Raw genomic sequence first — 16410 nt, 5'->3', positions numbered from 1 at the left:
GAAAATATTCTGTCCTCTCATAACCTATACTCTCTTTCCTTTTCCTTTGGACCTGTCTTCGCACTAAGGCCATATGGCGCCTGGCATTCTATGTCTAGTTGTGGACCTCTGAATATGGCGCCGCTGGGAAAGACATCTCAGTATCCCTAATCGCAGGGTATTTGACCGTCGGGTCGTGCTGAATCGTCTTTCCTATTAGCATCCCGGCTGCTAGATGGCCTTATTGCTAAGTCATGGGATATGCTTCTTTGCCCTTTGGGCTTCGCGCAAAATCGATTTGCTAGACTCTTTTAGAGTCATTGGGTTCCGCAAGAACTCGATCCCTTTCCCACTTTGAGAAAAGAACGTCTGGTTTTCTCTGGGAACATTACTCTCTCTGCTATCGCCCCTGGACCTAACACTTTCCTAGTGATAGGATACCGCTCTTTGGGCTTTCTCCCATATCTGGGTTCTGACTACTTTTGGTGAGGACATCATCTCTTCCCAGTTCTGGGACCTCTTCTTTTTTGGGGCTATGCCCCCTTCTAGTGCCTAGGACTCAGTCCTCTCCCCGTTTGGGGGCCATCCCTTGGGACCCCGTTCCTTCCATTCTCGAGGCTTTGGCCTTTTGAGACGTAGTCTCTTCCCAGTTTTGGGAAACAGAACCACTTGGGGCCCTGTTCCTCTTTCGCTTGGGACCCTGTCCTTCTCTCTGTATGGAGAATTCTTTTCTTCTTGAGACCTTGTCTCTTTCCAGCTGTGGGATGCCATCTTTCCCTAGTCTTGGGGTTCTCTGCCTGGGGTTTAGTTCCTTCTTAGTATTCTGATATTTGGAACAAGCTTTAGTCTATCCCCTCCAAGACTTGGCTCTGCTCGCCCAGCGACAGTAGAAATTTACTGTCCTTCCTGACTTTGGGACTTGCAGCCAAGTGTTGTGCCATTCTTCAGGGTACCAACGGTCGGGCCCTTGGCGCTCTTGGTGGATGCAGCCCAGTAAATCGCTGATGAGATGCTTGCGCTGCAAGGGTCATACCTGCCGTCCTCAGTTACCTATGTAGAAGGCTATGAATTACATCATGCCCCTTATGGAATCAGTAAGCCATGCTGGAAATAATGTCACTGATTGATGTCTGATCTGATCTGATCTGATCTTATCTTATCTTATCCGATATCTCGATGACTCAGCAATTAATCATCAAGGCGGGCTTGAAGAAACTGTTGCCTTAGGCATCAGCCCCAGGTCGATCGCCCAGTGTCGCATAACATTCGTGTGACCGGATGTAACTATCCGGTTTCACATCTGGCCTGTCGCATAATCCTAACGACATGAGCTTAAATAGCTGTGCCCGAACATATGGCTGTTCGATTTCTTTTGTTCTAGAGATAATTCTTATTAATTGATTGGTGCTATTAATGATCCCTGTGGAGCCAGTTGTCTGACACCTAGCCTTCCCTTGTCACCAACGCCCAGCCCAGGCTTTCAGCCCAGGCCTGTTGGTGGCTTTCGATTGAGATGCATCATTTTTGCCCTGTTATTTCCTTTGTTCTTCGGCCTACTTAACTGTCTGTCGAGGTTCCCCCGCCTTGCTCTTTCACCTCCACCTCTGGCTTTATCACATCCATTTGCTTAGCAGGCGCAACGTTTACTTCCATGTTGTCTCACCCATCCAATTCACTCACTGTCTGCGGTGCTAACATCCTGGTATAGTCTAGTTTCCGACCATTATTCTTGACCAATTAACCGAGACATGTCCCAGCCCCGCCAGAGAGCGACCTGGCGAGAAGGTGATGGGACGCGACAGGCAAACCACCATTGGTCAACTCAATCTGAACCATCACCTCGAGATGGGCACCATTCTCCACGCCAACCCTGTCGTAGATCCGACCCTGCCTCGCCGATCGAATCCCCACTCTCGATATGCTCTAGCCCTGACTTTGATGGCAGCTATGACATGGACTCATACTGTCACGAGCTCACCTTGCCTCTTCGCATTAGTCCTGCCCCATCAGAGCCATTTATGCTTCGACTATGCATCCATCCCGACTTTATTCCGGTTCCTGACGGTATGATTCACTTGGGCCGAGACTCTGCATTTGTCTCGCATACAACTTCCCTCCATGAGCCGGCTCTTGTCCACATCAATTATGAGCTCATCGACTTGTGGGCTAATGCTCAGCGGAGCGCATCTCCTTCATCCCGATCCTCGCCTGAGCCACCATTGGAACCAGGGGCAGCTCCAGAAAGAGCCATAACACGCTTGTCCAGCCTGGTGGGCCAGACTCCATATCTTCGCTGGTCTGTTTTTGCCTGTGCCATTGCCCTTCTCGCCATCCTCATCGCATCCTTTGCCAGCCAAGGTCATCCAGCCTGGGTCTTGGCGTCCTCTACTGATCAGACGGCCGAATATCTCATCTGGCAGCCCATCCACATGCTCTACCGCGACTACGAGGAACCATTACTTCCCCTCGTCACACCTGTTGAACACGCCGACAACCCACTCCTCCCACTGGAGCCATACAATCTCGTCGGCGCGCTGAGAAGCGAGCTGACCGAAGTCAGCTACGGGGTGGCTTCCTGGCAGGGCAGCTCCTTGCCTGGACCAGAGGCTAACCTGGCAGATCGTATCATTCACTGCCTGAGGCGATTCGGGACCATGCAATTTTACTACAGGGATCTATTTCGCGTCACACGCACTCTTGTCAATGCGCAGACGGCTGTCACTCTCGCCCATGCCATCAACCAGGGTACGTCGGACCACCAGATCAGAAACTCGATCAACGGCTTCTGGCAGCTTCAAGAAGCACAGAACCGACATGCATTGAAGTCACTTTGGGCCCTCAGGAGACAGCTGCAAGCCATCAGGAACGATATTGTGCCCATCTTCAATGATGTCGACCAAGGTTTGAGACCGCACATTGATGACCCCCGGAGAGGGTGGACTCGGGATGCAATCGACGCCATCGACTTCTCCCGTGATCATATCTTGCCTCTTATCGAGTGGATAGCTAGCCGTATCGACCGGGCTATCACCAAGCTGTCCGGCCTTGATTCGAGACTGGCTCTTCAGGTCGAATACTGGCAGAACATGACTATCAACCAGGGCACTACCCGGAAGGTCACATGCCACCATGAGACTGATCATCAAAAGTCTTCCATCTCAGGTTGGGTTCTGGCCTGCGAGGAGGTGACTACTCACTGGCTGCTGGATAATCGCACGATTGAAGAGCTGGGCAACGTTGGGAATAGGGGCGCCGAGATGGGCAAGGCCATCAAGATCAGGGATTGGTGGTATGACAAGATCCGTCCGCCGAGGCCAAGCAAGAGGGGCAAGCGATAAGAGCACTACAGCTTCATAGATGGCACGGCTTGATCTAGAAGTTGGCTGTGTGTGGCGTGAAACTGATGGTTTGATTTTGGGTAATGGGGATGTATTTCACCGGAAACTCAAGTTTACAGTCTTTTGCTTTCACAATGATTTTAGTCTATTTGCGGTTACATTCCTGTCTCTTCATTGTACCTAAACATGGCATCTCTACGTTAACCATCAACGCCTAAATCACCATTCTTTCACTCCTTTTGCTACAGCATGTTGCGTTTCATCTTGAGACGCCAGAGGACTCCGCTGTTCCGAATCAGATATTCGGAGATTTCCGCCTGGTGGTTGAGACGAAGGTCGATCTCGGCGTCAATGTCGGCGATCGTGTCGGGCAAGTCCTCAAGACGACACTCGGCATATGAGGGAAGCTGCGGGAACTGAGGGCCCGGAGGCAGACGTCCTCGAGGCGTGCGTTCCTTGGGAGGGCCGGTCACGGTCAAAGGAGCTGGCTGTTCGAAGCGGTCGGGGTGTGCCTTCATGAAAGCAGCGATCCGGCCAGCATCGTACGAGTTGAGGTCAGAAAGGCCCCCGCTCCCCATGATGTTGGGGATATTGGCCAGAGACTCGAGGGTGGCCAGCATGCTTGGCGAGTGGGACACAATCGAGGACGCAGCGTTCGCGGTTGACTCGGCGTACCTGGGGTTGAGGGTCTCGTCTGCCACGTAGATCTTTTGTTCTGACCTGGAGGCATCCTTGGGTAGCTTGCCCTGTGCCTGGAGAGTATCAGAAAGGGACTTTGCGGCCGAGTGAATCAGGTCCTTGTCCCACTGCGAATACTTGTCTCGCTTGCGGCCACCGATGATTTTGAGGGCGTAGTCGGTGATGAGACTGTGCTTGTCATCACTGTTGTCCATGAAGAAGGTCAAGAGGCGGAACTCTGCCTCGGTGAGACCACTGTCGCGGGCGATATCACGCTCGATGGCGACGACAGCTTCCTCAATCAGCGCGGTGTCGGCGTCGGTGAATTTATCGAGACTCTTGGAGAGCATGAGGCTCTCGGCCAGACGAAGTTTGGACCCGCCAGCCATGGTGCAAGTTGTTGGTGGTCAACCCAGGAGGCAATGTGGACGCTTGAGATTGGGGTTGTCGAGGGGGGGGGGGGGGGGGGCTGAAATCTTGTCGAGAGTTGTCAAGATGAAGGATTGGAGGATGGATAGAGACAAGGAGAAGATTCAGGCAGGCAGATGCACAAGAAGAGAGTCTTTTGCCCCCCCTCCCTAAGTGTCCGAAGTGATGCCTGGAAGACATAAGGAATGGGAAGTGCAGGTGGCAAGGTCAAAGAAACACGGCGGTGCCTAGAGCACTTGCAGCTCATAAAGTGCTTGCATGTATGGAATATGCAGTTGGCCGCTACCTATTTAAATGGCTGTGCTTGACAAGCTTTCACCGGCCACGGCGAGCCTGCCAGGAGACGTGAAAGGAAACAAATGATGAGACACAAGCTGCTGATCGATTTAGACAAGACAAGCAACCGAAAGCAAGCCACGTTAGCAACATCCTTTCAACGGATAGATGCGTCGCAGCGATCAGGGCCCTTAGTCAACGTCTGCCTACCCCTTGTCGCCTCTGGTGCTTGTTGACCATGCATCAACCACTGAATTCACAGTTCTTTCATTGCCTCGGCGATCGCCACGTGGACATGGTGATGGCAACGCCAATGTACAGGATGCAACTTGGTCCAAGCAGGCCTTGTTGCCTCGATTGCCGGACAGTGAAGCAGCACTCAAGGCTCCAGCGGTCTTTGTTCAGCCTTCAGCCCTCCCTCCTCTTCCAGGCCTTTAGAATCTAAAACTTTCACCATCGCCATCCCATCGTCAATCCCCCCTTTGGAAGCCGTCCGACTTGGCCACACGTTGATGTTCGCAGTGTGCGCCCCGACATAGCCCCCTGTTAGCCGACAACTCATCACCATGTGCCTCTCAAACGACAAGCACACCATCTGCGGGCAGCGGTACAGCCACCTGATGCAGGCTGGCACCAGATTCACCTTTGGACCGCAGTGCCGCACATCAGTCCAGGATCATATAATCCGCAATCGCCTAACGCCGCTCAAGTGGCGCAAGAACTTTGAGGAGCTACTGAAGGCCATGTACCTGACCCAGCATGGCGCTCATATTGTCGACTTGATGAGGACAAAGGTGGAAACCGGACTCCGCGCTCGTATCCAGGACATGGTCAACGGTGGACTAATCAAGGAGGAGGCTCGAAACGGGGATACCAAGTATATCTGGCGTGCTGACGCAGATAACTTTCTCGGACTCCAGGGCTGGTGGAAGGATTGGGCGCCAACAACAAGCCAGAGGCTCGCTCGCGAGGCCAAACCCAGCAAGAAGACTTCCTCCGCCACACCTTCTAGGCCCCCCAAAGGCAAGGCCGCGATGCAGAAGCAAAAGCTGAAGCTGAAGCAGTCTCTCAACGGAAACCAGGTCAGGGGCGGCAAGATTGGCTCCAATGCCATCGCGGGAGTAGGTCGGGACGTCAACCTGAGACAGACCATTCATGTCTACCACCGAGACGACAGCAGCTCCAGCTCTAGCTCCGACTCCGATGACTCCAACAACTCCGACTGTCACGAGGGAGGTGTCTTGGTGTACGAGGACTTTGCCAGTGAGGATGATGGCTCGTACGACAGCTCCAATGACGACCAGATCCCAATCGTCAAGACCGAGGATCACGACATCGTCATGGTAGACGCACCTCCGACCGAGCAGTCGACGTCAGCCTTCCCGATACACCCATCCCAGCCTTTCCAATATCAGCAGTTCATCAACAACTGCAATCACAGCTGTAGCCATCACAAACAGCCTCCAAATCCTGTGGTGCCAGAGTTTTCTGTGCAGCCGCCACCTCCGCCGCCTCCACCCCCTTCACCCCCCCAGTTTCCACCCCGGCCTGCATCTCCGGCAGGAACGCCGTCTTCTTCCGGGTCCAGCTCCGATGTCCTCTACACTCCACCATCATTTGTATCGGACTTGCAAACGGCACCACCACCGGCTCTGATCAATTTGTCGTCCAATCTGACACCGCCACCTCAGATCACAATCTCGTCAGATTCGGCACCCCCTGGCAGCTTCGTAGGCCGGGCATGTTCCATTTTGCCGCAAGACTCGGCCTCGGAGATCAACCTCCCTCTGCAAGACAGAGTTCCCCTGCGCACATCGATCGACAGAAGAGCCATTCGAGCTGGGTTGCAGGACTGGACCGAGGAGCAGCTCCTTCAAACCATCGATGAACTCGGCGATGCGCTGATTGGGAACATGATTTGGAGGCTCAAGGTCCTCTGCGGGGCCGACGATATGGCGTGGTTGGTCCAGGATCTGTACCAGCAGAACGACCGTCACCTCGACATTCTGGACATTGTCTGCGAGGAACTGGATGCAAGGCTGGGACTTGGATATGGAGAAGGTGTCCTGGCTCTATCGTGGTGGTGGCTGGAGGGCTAGGTTATATTAAAGCTGCCTGGTGGTTTGGATAGCTATAGATTATATTGAGAATATGGTCTTTGTACTACTGTGAGTAGTTGACTATTCATTAGACATGAAAATCAGTTTTAGCAACTCATCCCAAGTGCATCTATTTGAATCGCCACCATCGGCTCTGAATCTATTTATCACGCGGAGAAATCATTATAAACTTGGTGGAGGTTCCAAAAAGAAGCTGCCAGCCATGGGAAAGGATACGGCCATTGACACATGCTAATATTAAAACCCAAGGCACAAGAACGCCAGCGGAGAAATGATACGTACACCTGTCACCATGATCTTGGGGTTGCCTTTGAAATGAAGGGCAGGCTTAATATCAGTATCGTGGTCTTACACTACCCTATTAGGTGGAGGTTTGAGGCTAGAAAAGAGCCTACTCATACGAAATAATCATGTCATCATCTAATACCATCTATACCTAGTACCACGCATTGTGCTATCAAATACGGTAAACATGTGAGCAAACTTGGCTGTGACAACTCATCAGCTCTCCTCTAATATCAGGTATGCTTAGCCCCGCTCAACACCAGCCTTGACCATCAGAGCTTGGAGACGCTCGAGGTTGCTGGGTGTGAGAATGCTGTCACTCTTCTTGTCTTGCTGCTTCTTGTGGGTTTCTCTTCCTTGCCCCATCTGCTTCGTCTTGGCCAACTCCAGTTCCATGTTCTTGAGTTTCTCTACCAGGTCATTTTCTTTGTCAATCAGAACCAACCTATCTTTCTCAGCCTGGCGCAGTTTCTTCTGCGTGGCGTCCAACTTCTTGATAGTATCCTGCACAACCTTCTCTTTCTCTCCTGCAATCCGTTTCCAGTTGGCACATTCTTTGCTGAGGTTGATCACGGTATCATCCAACTTGTCCAACTCTTTATCCTTTGCCTCAACTCGCGCTTGGAGCACGGTTATGGTCATGGTCATGGTCGATTGGTGAGTGTTGCACTCGGGTTCATAGTGCTGTCTGTATCGAGACGGAGATTCGACTCTGGTGGCCTTGGGTGTAGTTTCATGATGGGTTGTGGGGTTTAAACCACCTGATATGAAGGCCGGGCGTGGAGAAATGCGACTGAATGAACCATCACAGATGATGTGGTCGAGATGAGAGTCGGCGGGGATGTCAAGGCCATCTTCGACAGCCTCATCATTCTGGTAACCTTGATCTGTAGGTATGAGGGCCAGCGGGCTAGCCTTCATCTCCTGGCGGTTGGTGCGAAGAGGAGATGGCAGATCTTCCATCGTGGGAGCAATAGCTGTCGCGTCGACGACTCGATCTTGACCCTTGACTTCGGCTTCCACATCGACCTCTTTTGGGGCATGGCCCGCGATCATTTGCTCAGCATTCTTGCGAAAAGATCTCAGTGCAGTCTCGAGTGAGGCCTTCTTCAAGGCCCAATTCTCAGGATACTCGCAGTCATCCGTACCCAGGTGCTTCCAGGTTGGCTGGAGGGTGCGGGCAAGGTCCAAGTCTGTTGTGGTGATGATCTCAGCAAACTTGTGTGGTCCTTTCTCGAGGTGGGAGGCGTGAAATCGTTGTATCTGCCGTGCTCTGAGCCGAGTGCGGTCTTGTGGGGTCAGCGTGCCCATGTTGCTCGTGGTTGCTTGTGGTTGAGTCGGCGAGGCCAGATAAAAATCGAAGAGTGATGGGGAAATGAGGTTATAAAGTTGGCAGATGGTGATGTGAGTGAAGATTGGGGGACGAGTGAAGGAAGAGGGGCTGACTACGTGTGAACCTGAACAGCTATAATAGTGAAGAGGTCCAGTTGCAGCTGGACGCGCAGAAAGAGGCGTTTTCAACATGAATGGACGCATGTCCAGCCATCTGCAGAGATTTTCTGGAGTTCTATGACCAGGCATTCAAAAATCGTCACATTCGTTTCATAGAGAGAAACGCATCAGACATGAAAACAAAGAACGCAGTTGTCATCATACCGCAGCATACGTCACAAAGACGGATGCTTCTGCCTAGATGCAACAGTGACTCACTCAAAGATCTCGATGGATCAAAGCACCGTCTAACTGCCGCGGACTTTGGCGGGTGCCTTAGAAAAGGCCGACACCAGGCAGGTAACAGGTAACAAACAAGTCAATCCTCCATCGCTGCTTTGAAAGAGACCGTTTTCGGCCAAGCTCCCCCTAAAGATGGATCACTTGGCATCAGGTTGAGTTTCAGAGCTGAACAAAGGCAGGGAAGTCGATAGAGCGCCGACCTGTCACTTGATCTTCACAATCAGATTCCATGAGGTGACATATCCTACGTTACCTGCTCCGGACAGTGAAAGAACTGCTGCCTTGATCATCAACGCCCATATTGCGTGTGTGGAGTGTATATTGAACGACGTGTTAATTGCCATGGATAGCAGCCCGAAAAGAGCAAGTGCATGACCAGGCAGGATCTACGAATGCAAACAGAACAATTACTGACCTTTTTCATTGGCTCCATGGCCGAGAGATCACGGCCGAGATACTACGGCCGTGGGGGTCTAATCAATCAGAGATCCTGGCCAGAGAGTGCAAAGTGTCAAGGACATTGCCAGAAGGTTTTCTACCTGTTTTAAGTAGTAAATAATATGCCAGGAGATGAAATAACTGTAACAACTTCTCTAATCTAAAACTAATCATGACTTACATCATAAGTCATAACGTAGACACCTAGTTATAACTCAGTTATAACCCAAATCATCGGTTAGAATTCAGTCATAACCTAAGACTCTTGGTTATAACTTAGACGCCCAGTTATAACCTGGTTATAACATGTGCCTCTTACCTATAGTCGGGGGCCTTAGGCGCTTAGAAATCACGTCCAGTGACAGAAAACACTTCATCTTAAACATAAATATGGCCCAGTCGTCAGCTCTCAGGAGAATTTGACCTGGAGGCCGTGGGGGTCTTCTAGGCAGCGTGCTAGCATCACGTTTCAAGGTGCTTACACAAGATCGTCCCTCTCAAAAGGAGGCACTATCACTCATCTAGGATGATGACCCTTGGGATGCTCTTAAACATCAAACAGATACAGCAGTCATATCTAAAGCTGCAGCGTAACATACTGCACACATGTTTACATGAAATGTCTCTCTCCTTCTCCGACTCCCCCTAAATCGCGGTCCCGTATCACCTCTTCTTCTCCCACCGCTCTCCACACATCTTCATCAAAACTTCACCGACGTTATTCCCCCCAAACTCTTGCTCATACAAATCACGAACCAGCGGGTGTAACAAAACCGAGCCAATCTTGTTCCATGTCGCGATGGCCTTGATCACATTGTCTCGGCCGGGGCCTTTGGGGAGAGCCCGCCGCTCTAAGAATAGCTTGCGCATCTTTCCATCGAGTCTCGCCATGACGGTTCGCAGCCGGGCAGTCTGGGCCGAGTCGTTGTCTATATCACCGAAAACGGCTGGCGGCAGAGGAGGCACACGAAGGAGCTGGTAGAAGTTGGGGGGCGATATATGGTACTTGGGCTCAAGCTGGAAGAGCGCTTCATAGGCCACGCAGATATGTCGTTCGAGTTCTAGTAGACAGTTAGGATCGTACAGTATTCAGCAAGAATTCTTACTGTCGTTGCTGTCAACAGCATGGTTAACAAGGTGTTCAGGGAGCTTCACACCGTGTGGGCCTCCGTTTCCAAGTACGTAGCGGCCGCCGGCTGCGAGAGCCATAACGGCTGCAGAAATGAAACCAACAACTAGCTGCCAATGCATGATGTGTGTCTCGGGTTCGTCAGCTTCTGGGGAAGGTTGCGGTCGTACAGCGGGCAGGTGTCGATGAGTGCGGTGCGTCTCGTGAGGAGTGCTCGTGATGGGAAACAGTGGAAAGATAGAGAAAAAAAGGCTCTGAAGGAAGTTGGGAAAGGAGGAAACAAGTTTGTATTAGAATATTCATTGGGAGAGCAGAGTTTGTGAATGCCAGGTAAGCGTGAAGTATCTCACGTGTCCCTCCCTTTCTTTGGCTCTTCGCAGTGGCTTCTAGGCTGCTCTCATTTCACCCAGAATGCCTTCTCTCTGACGCAATCCCGTCTTTCTTATCGTGTATGCCAATAGGCATGCTTCATTCATTGTACTCTGCCTTTGCTCTTTGAGATCACCATGCAAGGGCTGCATTAAAGCCAGCTTGAACTTCCTTTATCCCACCGCCTCCCCTCCGAAGCTCCAAACCCCCTCTTGAACCGGAGATCATGCCCTTCAGCCTGGTGGAGGGGCTCATATCCAGAGAACAAGGGGCATTGGTGGCTTGACAGTGACAAGATCTCGACCAACTGGCGTCAACTCCATCTGTCAATCCGGCTCTGCCTAGAGTTGAAAGGCTCTTGGTTCTGGGACTTTGTCTGGCTCGGCATGCATCATGCAGGGCTCCTATGAAAGACACATCTGCCTAGTCATTCACAGCTCTTTGTTGGTAAACATGCTTCTGCCTTGAGAAACCATCCGCTTCCATCCTTTGTTCCAGATAGCGTAGGCATACTCACTGTCGTCACCCTTATATCGTCCCTTCGATGGCGATTTTCCCATGCCTCTTCATCTTCCCTTGCCAACTACCTGTCATCTTCTCCTCAAGAACCATCCTTCTTCTATTCTTCTTCTGTGCGCCTAACCACGTCGTCCTCTATCACCATTCGCCATGCCTGGCCACCTCCTCAGTGACACTGAGGATGATGATCATGAAGAAGCCATCCGAAGAGCAACCCGCCGTCTCCAGAAGCGACAGCAACGCCAAAGAGAACAGGAGGAAGCAAGTGGTTTCAAATCCAACCATGACTCACATCCCGACAACGAGAGGTCTCGGGCGTCTTCCTCTGGGCAGAAAGCACATCGGGAACCTTCACATACCCGCACTCAATCCGAAAAGTCCCCCGCGCGATCCGAAAAGTCCTCGGCACGGTCTGATAGAAAGCCCTCCCCTCGACCGGCCGACCAGCCTTCCTCCCGGCCACCAAATTATTTGCCTCAACCTGAACCCTCTCAGGATAGGGAGGACCCCCAAGACAGCTCTAGCGCGCAGGGCAAAGCTCATCTCCCTTCCTCTGATGCCCCATTCGACGGTTATTTCACAAAGATGAAGTCCTGGCTCCAGATGCTGCGAGTACAACTTGGACAATTGCGCGGGCCGTTTGAGCATGCGGTGCAGCCGTTCAAGAACATTCTTCACTTGCTCATCATCGCTTTCTTCGACGCCTTGTCCCTCGTTATCAATACTTGCTCCATGATCCATCGACTGCTCGACGCCCTGGTCCCTCGGATAGTGGTGCACATCATCTTGGTCACAGTCTTTTCTCTCATGATTGTCCTGGGGTGTATCTCCCTCCTCGCCGCTTATGCAGTCGACAGATATTGTAGTGCCGTCTCCACGTTTACCTGGGTGCCTTTACAATTTACCGAGATTTGTGTGATGACAACCCCGACTCAACACAAACTTCGTGGCGAGGTCTCGAAGGAAGACACGCTCGAAGGCTGGCACCCTCTTGTCCCATCGCTCTATGGGTTCCTCGGGGAGGCCCTTGACAGTGTCGAGGACGATCTTCATACCGCGCTGACCCGTTTCAATGCGTACAATCAGGACCTATCCACTGGCTACTTCAAGGATGGCTACAGGGATGGGATATCCTTATGCAGGCAGCTCGAGTTTGAATTCATGAAGCAGCAGCGAGCTCTTTGGACCAACATCGATCTCTATATGCGCGAATTTCCTACTGACCGACCTCGCCAGCACTGGATCTGGGATCGCCTAGGTTTCGCCAACAAGCAGCTGATCAAGGAGGCTCAAGAGCTCAATAAACAATTGACCGATCTTCTCAAAAATGGACGGGCTCAGACTCTTGCATTTTCCAACAAAATCCCTCGAGAAACGCTGAATACGGCTTTTGGTAAGATCTTCAACCAAGATGTCGACAACTTTCGAGCCCAAGTCGATAATGCTCTTCAGGTCATGCCGCCTGCCGCTCCCGAAACCGATAACCTCTTTGCCAGCACAACCATGTGGTCCATCGGTAGTGACGCCATGTTTGATCTTTTGACTGGGCGGGGCGAGATGCTGGAATCTGACATCCGGTGGCTGGTGGCTACATTAGACGCGTTGAACGGGGATCAGCTATTCCTACGGTATGGAAGGCTGAACAAGCAGTTATTGGAAGCCAAGGCCATCAAGTGTGTTGAAAGAGCGTGGGAGTTTGGTCACGAATGGAGAGCGCGCCTGAAGGGATATTTCGCCGAGGGGAATATGTAGGCTGCCTTGTTGCTTTTAGGTCAAAATGAGACTCCGGGAATGTCCTGATTCGGTTTGCGATTTGGTTGTGGTTATATCCGAATAGTGCTGCCAGAAGGTATCCAATCTCTTCGTTCTCATCATCCGCTGGTGGTGATGATTTGGACTCAGCGGGACTTCTCCGTGATAGTTGTATGCCAGACATCTTCGGTTGCATCCTCATTCGTCACTCCATGGTTGATATCCCACGCGAGTAATCTTTATTACGCATTGTCTTGCCTTGTTCATCTCCAGCAATATCTTGGAAGGATCAGTCTTTCCCTGATATTTACCTATTGGCACAAACTTGTCTTTCTTGATGAAGCCTGAGAGGGGGGGGGGGCTTTGGGGGGAGCATGAATGAACCGCACCCTCTAATTCACGTGGCTGAGGCCTAGGGCCAATGCACCTGTTGTAAAAACTCGTAGGTTGAACCATAGTGTCGTCAACGAGAGGGCCTGTTAAGGAGCAGATAATTACCTATGACCGCAGACGGGAGAACTTCCATCTATTAGCATAGATATCCCACCAATATCCGGTCTTTAACTATAATAAAAAACACAATATTAATACTTCATACGGAGAAACTTCCTGCAAATCCCGTCGTCACCAAAGTTCTACTCTCCTATACACAACGAAAGCGATAGTGGCGTAGACGTAGAGTCGGGCCTTGAGGGGTGTGAATAGTCAGCCCTGCTCCCGAAGGGGCAGGGGGGGATGCACCGAAGCACTCAAGTTGATCCTTGGTTCTTCAAGTCAGATAGTAGAAATAGACGCGTTAAGACTAGTAAGGCTGCCTATATCTACCTGGACTGATACCGCAAAGTATCACTGGAAGACATTCTCTACGCTTAATCGGTCTGATTATAGCCGGAAAAGGGGGGCCCCAAGGGCTCCCAAGTAAGCCTCAGATTATAAAGACTATCCTCGAAGTATACTAGCAAGATAACTATTACTAAGGTAAGGCTTATATTATTATTATTATTATTATTATCCTCTTTACTATCTTTATCCTCTTAATCCTCGCTATTTTTATTATTATTGCCCTCCTCCTTATCTAAACCTTTATATTATAACTTAAATTAGGTATTAAACTCGATATTAATCTCCCTAGGGATAAAATTATAAGGTAATTAAGTACTAAGGTAAGATATATAAAAATTAGCCCTAGTCTATTATATTATCTTATAAATAGAAATACCTATTAGGCCTAGCCTTAAAGATATTAATATTAAACTAGATAATAACCTCTAGCTTCTTAAATAGCTCTTTATTATATTTAAGAAGCTTAATCCTTTACTAGTAATAATACTTTTATAGCTCCTTTTCTTTAACCTCGGCTCTAGCCTATATAATTTTAAGCCTATTAAACTTAATTTAATTCTTAAAATATATATCTACTATTAAGGTAATATAATATATTTCTGTTATGCCTTTATACTTAATAATAAGGGTATATTATATATCCCCGGCGATTATTAAGACTATAATCTTACCTTAAGTTTCTAAAATTAATATAAACTCTAAGGAGAAATAAAATTTATTTATTAAGCCTTATTCTATACTTAGATATAACTTAAGCGCTAGCTACTAGAGGTTATAATAAAGGATTTTAGATATACCTTTTAGTAAGTATTATAAAAGAACTTAATAAGGGCTAGTTACCCCCTTGAGGGCTTATATCTTTTACTTCTAGTTATAATCTATAAGGGCTTTAAGGATACTAAGGTAAAAGTAAATCTTAGGCTTATATCTTAAGGCTACTAATAGGTATTTAAGCTTAATAATATTAACTTTAATATTAGAATTATCCTCGCGTTAATATAATTATCTTAAGTATAAAAAGATAACTAAGGGCTTATAAGGTTACTTAAATTACTCTTAGATATAAAACTTAGCTAAAATAAAATTCTATGCCTTAGCTTAAACCTAGAGAGTTAAGGCTAGAATATTATATACCTAGATAGTCTTAATATTTAAATAATCTAAGGTTAAGACTAAGGCCTTATTACTAGGGATATTCTAATCCTTAGTAATTTCTTTTAGCTTAATATAAAATATTATATTAAAGCCTATTATTTTCTTTATATCTTATTACTTACCTTTTATATTAATAAGTATAGATCTTAAATACTTCTTATTATTAATAATATAGATATATCTAAAGCTAGGTTAATTATTAATTAAATATTTTAAAGTTCTAATTAAATAAAATAATATATTAAGGTTAATATTTCCTAGGCGCTTATAGATTATAATATTTATTAAGAAGATAAAGGTAAATAAAGCTTTTTTATTACTCTTAATAAGTTAATTTCTTTACTTTTATTATCTTAGCGCTTAGCTTAGGCATTATAGAGCTTCTTTATAATAATTTCCTAGCTATAATATAATCTAGCTATATTATTCTTATATTAATTAATCTTTCTTATCTAAGACTAAGGTAATTATTCTTTAGCTATTTTTTTTTTAATTATAGGCTTCTTAGGTAATAGCTTCTTAGATTCTTATTTATTATATTTTAGATCTTCTTTTTTAGGCTTATCTCTTATAGGCTCCCCTTATTAGCCCTTATTAGGCTCTTCCTTAAAGCTAGATTTATCTTAGGGGCTCTTAGATAAGAACTATAGGCTATAGCCTCGAAGTAGAATATAATATATAAACTCTAGAGATATTAAAGCTCTTAGAATAGGCTTTAAGGTATTTAATAAGGTAAAAGAAGGTTTTAGAGATAATAAGAGGGGAGCTGTTAGGGCCCTAGCCAAGCCCTGCAGGCAATGCCCTATAGGGCCTAATTGACCCGTGAGCCTCTAACTAAGAGCGCACGGCATGACCTTTTGGCCTAATGGCCTAAGGTTACGGGCTATTAGGGCCCGGCTTCTTTTTTTCGTGACAGGAGCCTATTATAGAGAGGTATTTATATCTATATAAAAGTATATATATATATATATATAATATATATAGATATAAATATTTAGTTATAATAAATATCTTATAATTATAATAACCTCTTAGCCTAATTAAGTTAGCTAATATATATAATTCTTTTATAGGTAAATCCCCTAATTAAGTTTATAAAGGTAATTAGAGCTTATAGCTATTAGAGATAAGATTAGATCTTATTAATTTCATAATAAAAATAAAGCGGGCTAAGTATATATAGTTATTTACTTCTCTTATTTTATATAATATATATCTATAAGTTACTTTTTATATATAAGCCCTAAAAGAATATAATACTTAAGAGTAATTAATAAGATATAAATTTTAAATTATTCTTATTTATAATATAATTTAGTTACTAAAGGAATAATTAAGGTATACTTTATTATATCTTTAATATTTA

The 16410-nt window shown here is 47.5% G+C and overlaps 6 protein-coding genes across 6 annotated transcripts; 3 read left to right on the top strand and 3 right to left on the bottom strand.

Moving 5' to 3' along the window:
* Positions 1 to 1727: 1727 nt before the first annotated feature.
* Positions 1728 to 3317, top strand: NECHADRAFT_89041 (uncharacterized protein; the record flags this gene model as incomplete). The annotated part of the gene is made up of 1 exon (XM_003039579.1): positions 1728 to 3317. The coding sequence occupies one exon, from the start codon at positions 1728 to 1730 to the stop codon at positions 3315 to 3317; it is 1590 nt and encodes a 529-aa protein (XP_003039625.1).
* A 242-nt stretch (positions 3318 to 3559) lies between these two features.
* On the bottom strand, positions 3560 to 4384 carry NECHADRAFT_89040 (uncharacterized protein; the record flags this gene model as incomplete). The annotated part of the gene is made up of 1 exon (XM_003039573.1): positions 3560 to 4384. One exon carries the CDS (start codon positions 4382 to 4384, stop codon positions 3560 to 3562), a length of 825 nt encoding a protein of 274 aa, XP_003039619.1.
* An 882-nt stretch (positions 4385 to 5266) lies between these two features.
* On the top strand, positions 5267 to 6799 carry NECHADRAFT_89039 (uncharacterized protein; the record flags this gene model as incomplete). Its single annotated transcript, XM_003039578.1, has 1 exon — positions 5267 to 6799. The coding sequence occupies one exon, from the start codon at positions 5267 to 5269 to the stop codon at positions 6797 to 6799; it is 1533 nt and encodes a 510-aa protein (XP_003039624.1).
* A 549-nt stretch (positions 6800 to 7348) lies between these two features.
* Positions 7349 to 8416, bottom strand: NECHADRAFT_89038 (uncharacterized protein; the record flags this gene model as incomplete). The annotated part of the gene is made up of 1 exon (XM_003039572.1): positions 7349 to 8416. The coding sequence occupies one exon, from the start codon at positions 8414 to 8416 to the stop codon at positions 7349 to 7351; it is 1068 nt and encodes a 355-aa protein (XP_003039618.1).
* Positions 8417 to 9312: 896 nt separating this feature from the next.
* On the bottom strand, positions 9313 to 10528 carry NECHADRAFT_89037 (uncharacterized protein; the record flags this gene model as incomplete). The annotated part of the gene is made up of 5 exons (XM_003039571.1): positions 9313 to 9378; positions 9459 to 9481; positions 9597 to 9721; positions 9945 to 10338; positions 10384 to 10528. 5 exons carry the CDS (start codon positions 10526 to 10528, stop codon positions 9313 to 9315), a joined length of 753 nt encoding a protein of 250 aa, XP_003039617.1.
* A 916-nt stretch (positions 10529 to 11444) lies between these two features.
* Positions 11445 to 13046, top strand: NECHADRAFT_89036 (uncharacterized protein; the record flags this gene model as incomplete). The annotated part of the gene is made up of 1 exon (XM_003039577.1): positions 11445 to 13046. One exon carries the CDS (start codon positions 11445 to 11447, stop codon positions 13044 to 13046), a length of 1602 nt encoding a protein of 533 aa, XP_003039623.1.
* Between the last annotated feature and the right edge of the window lie 3364 nt (positions 13047 to 16410).

This window comes from Fusarium vanettenii, assembly GCF_000151355.1.
Source record: "Fusarium vanettenii 77-13-4 unplaced genomic scaffold NECHAsca_88_unmapped, whole genome shotgun sequence".
Taxonomy (NCBI): Eukaryota; Fungi; Ascomycota; class Sordariomycetes; order Hypocreales; family Nectriaceae; genus Fusarium; species Fusarium vanettenii.
Note: the sequence above shows the minus strand (reverse complement) of the source record. Positions and strands in the feature narration are given on the sequence as shown.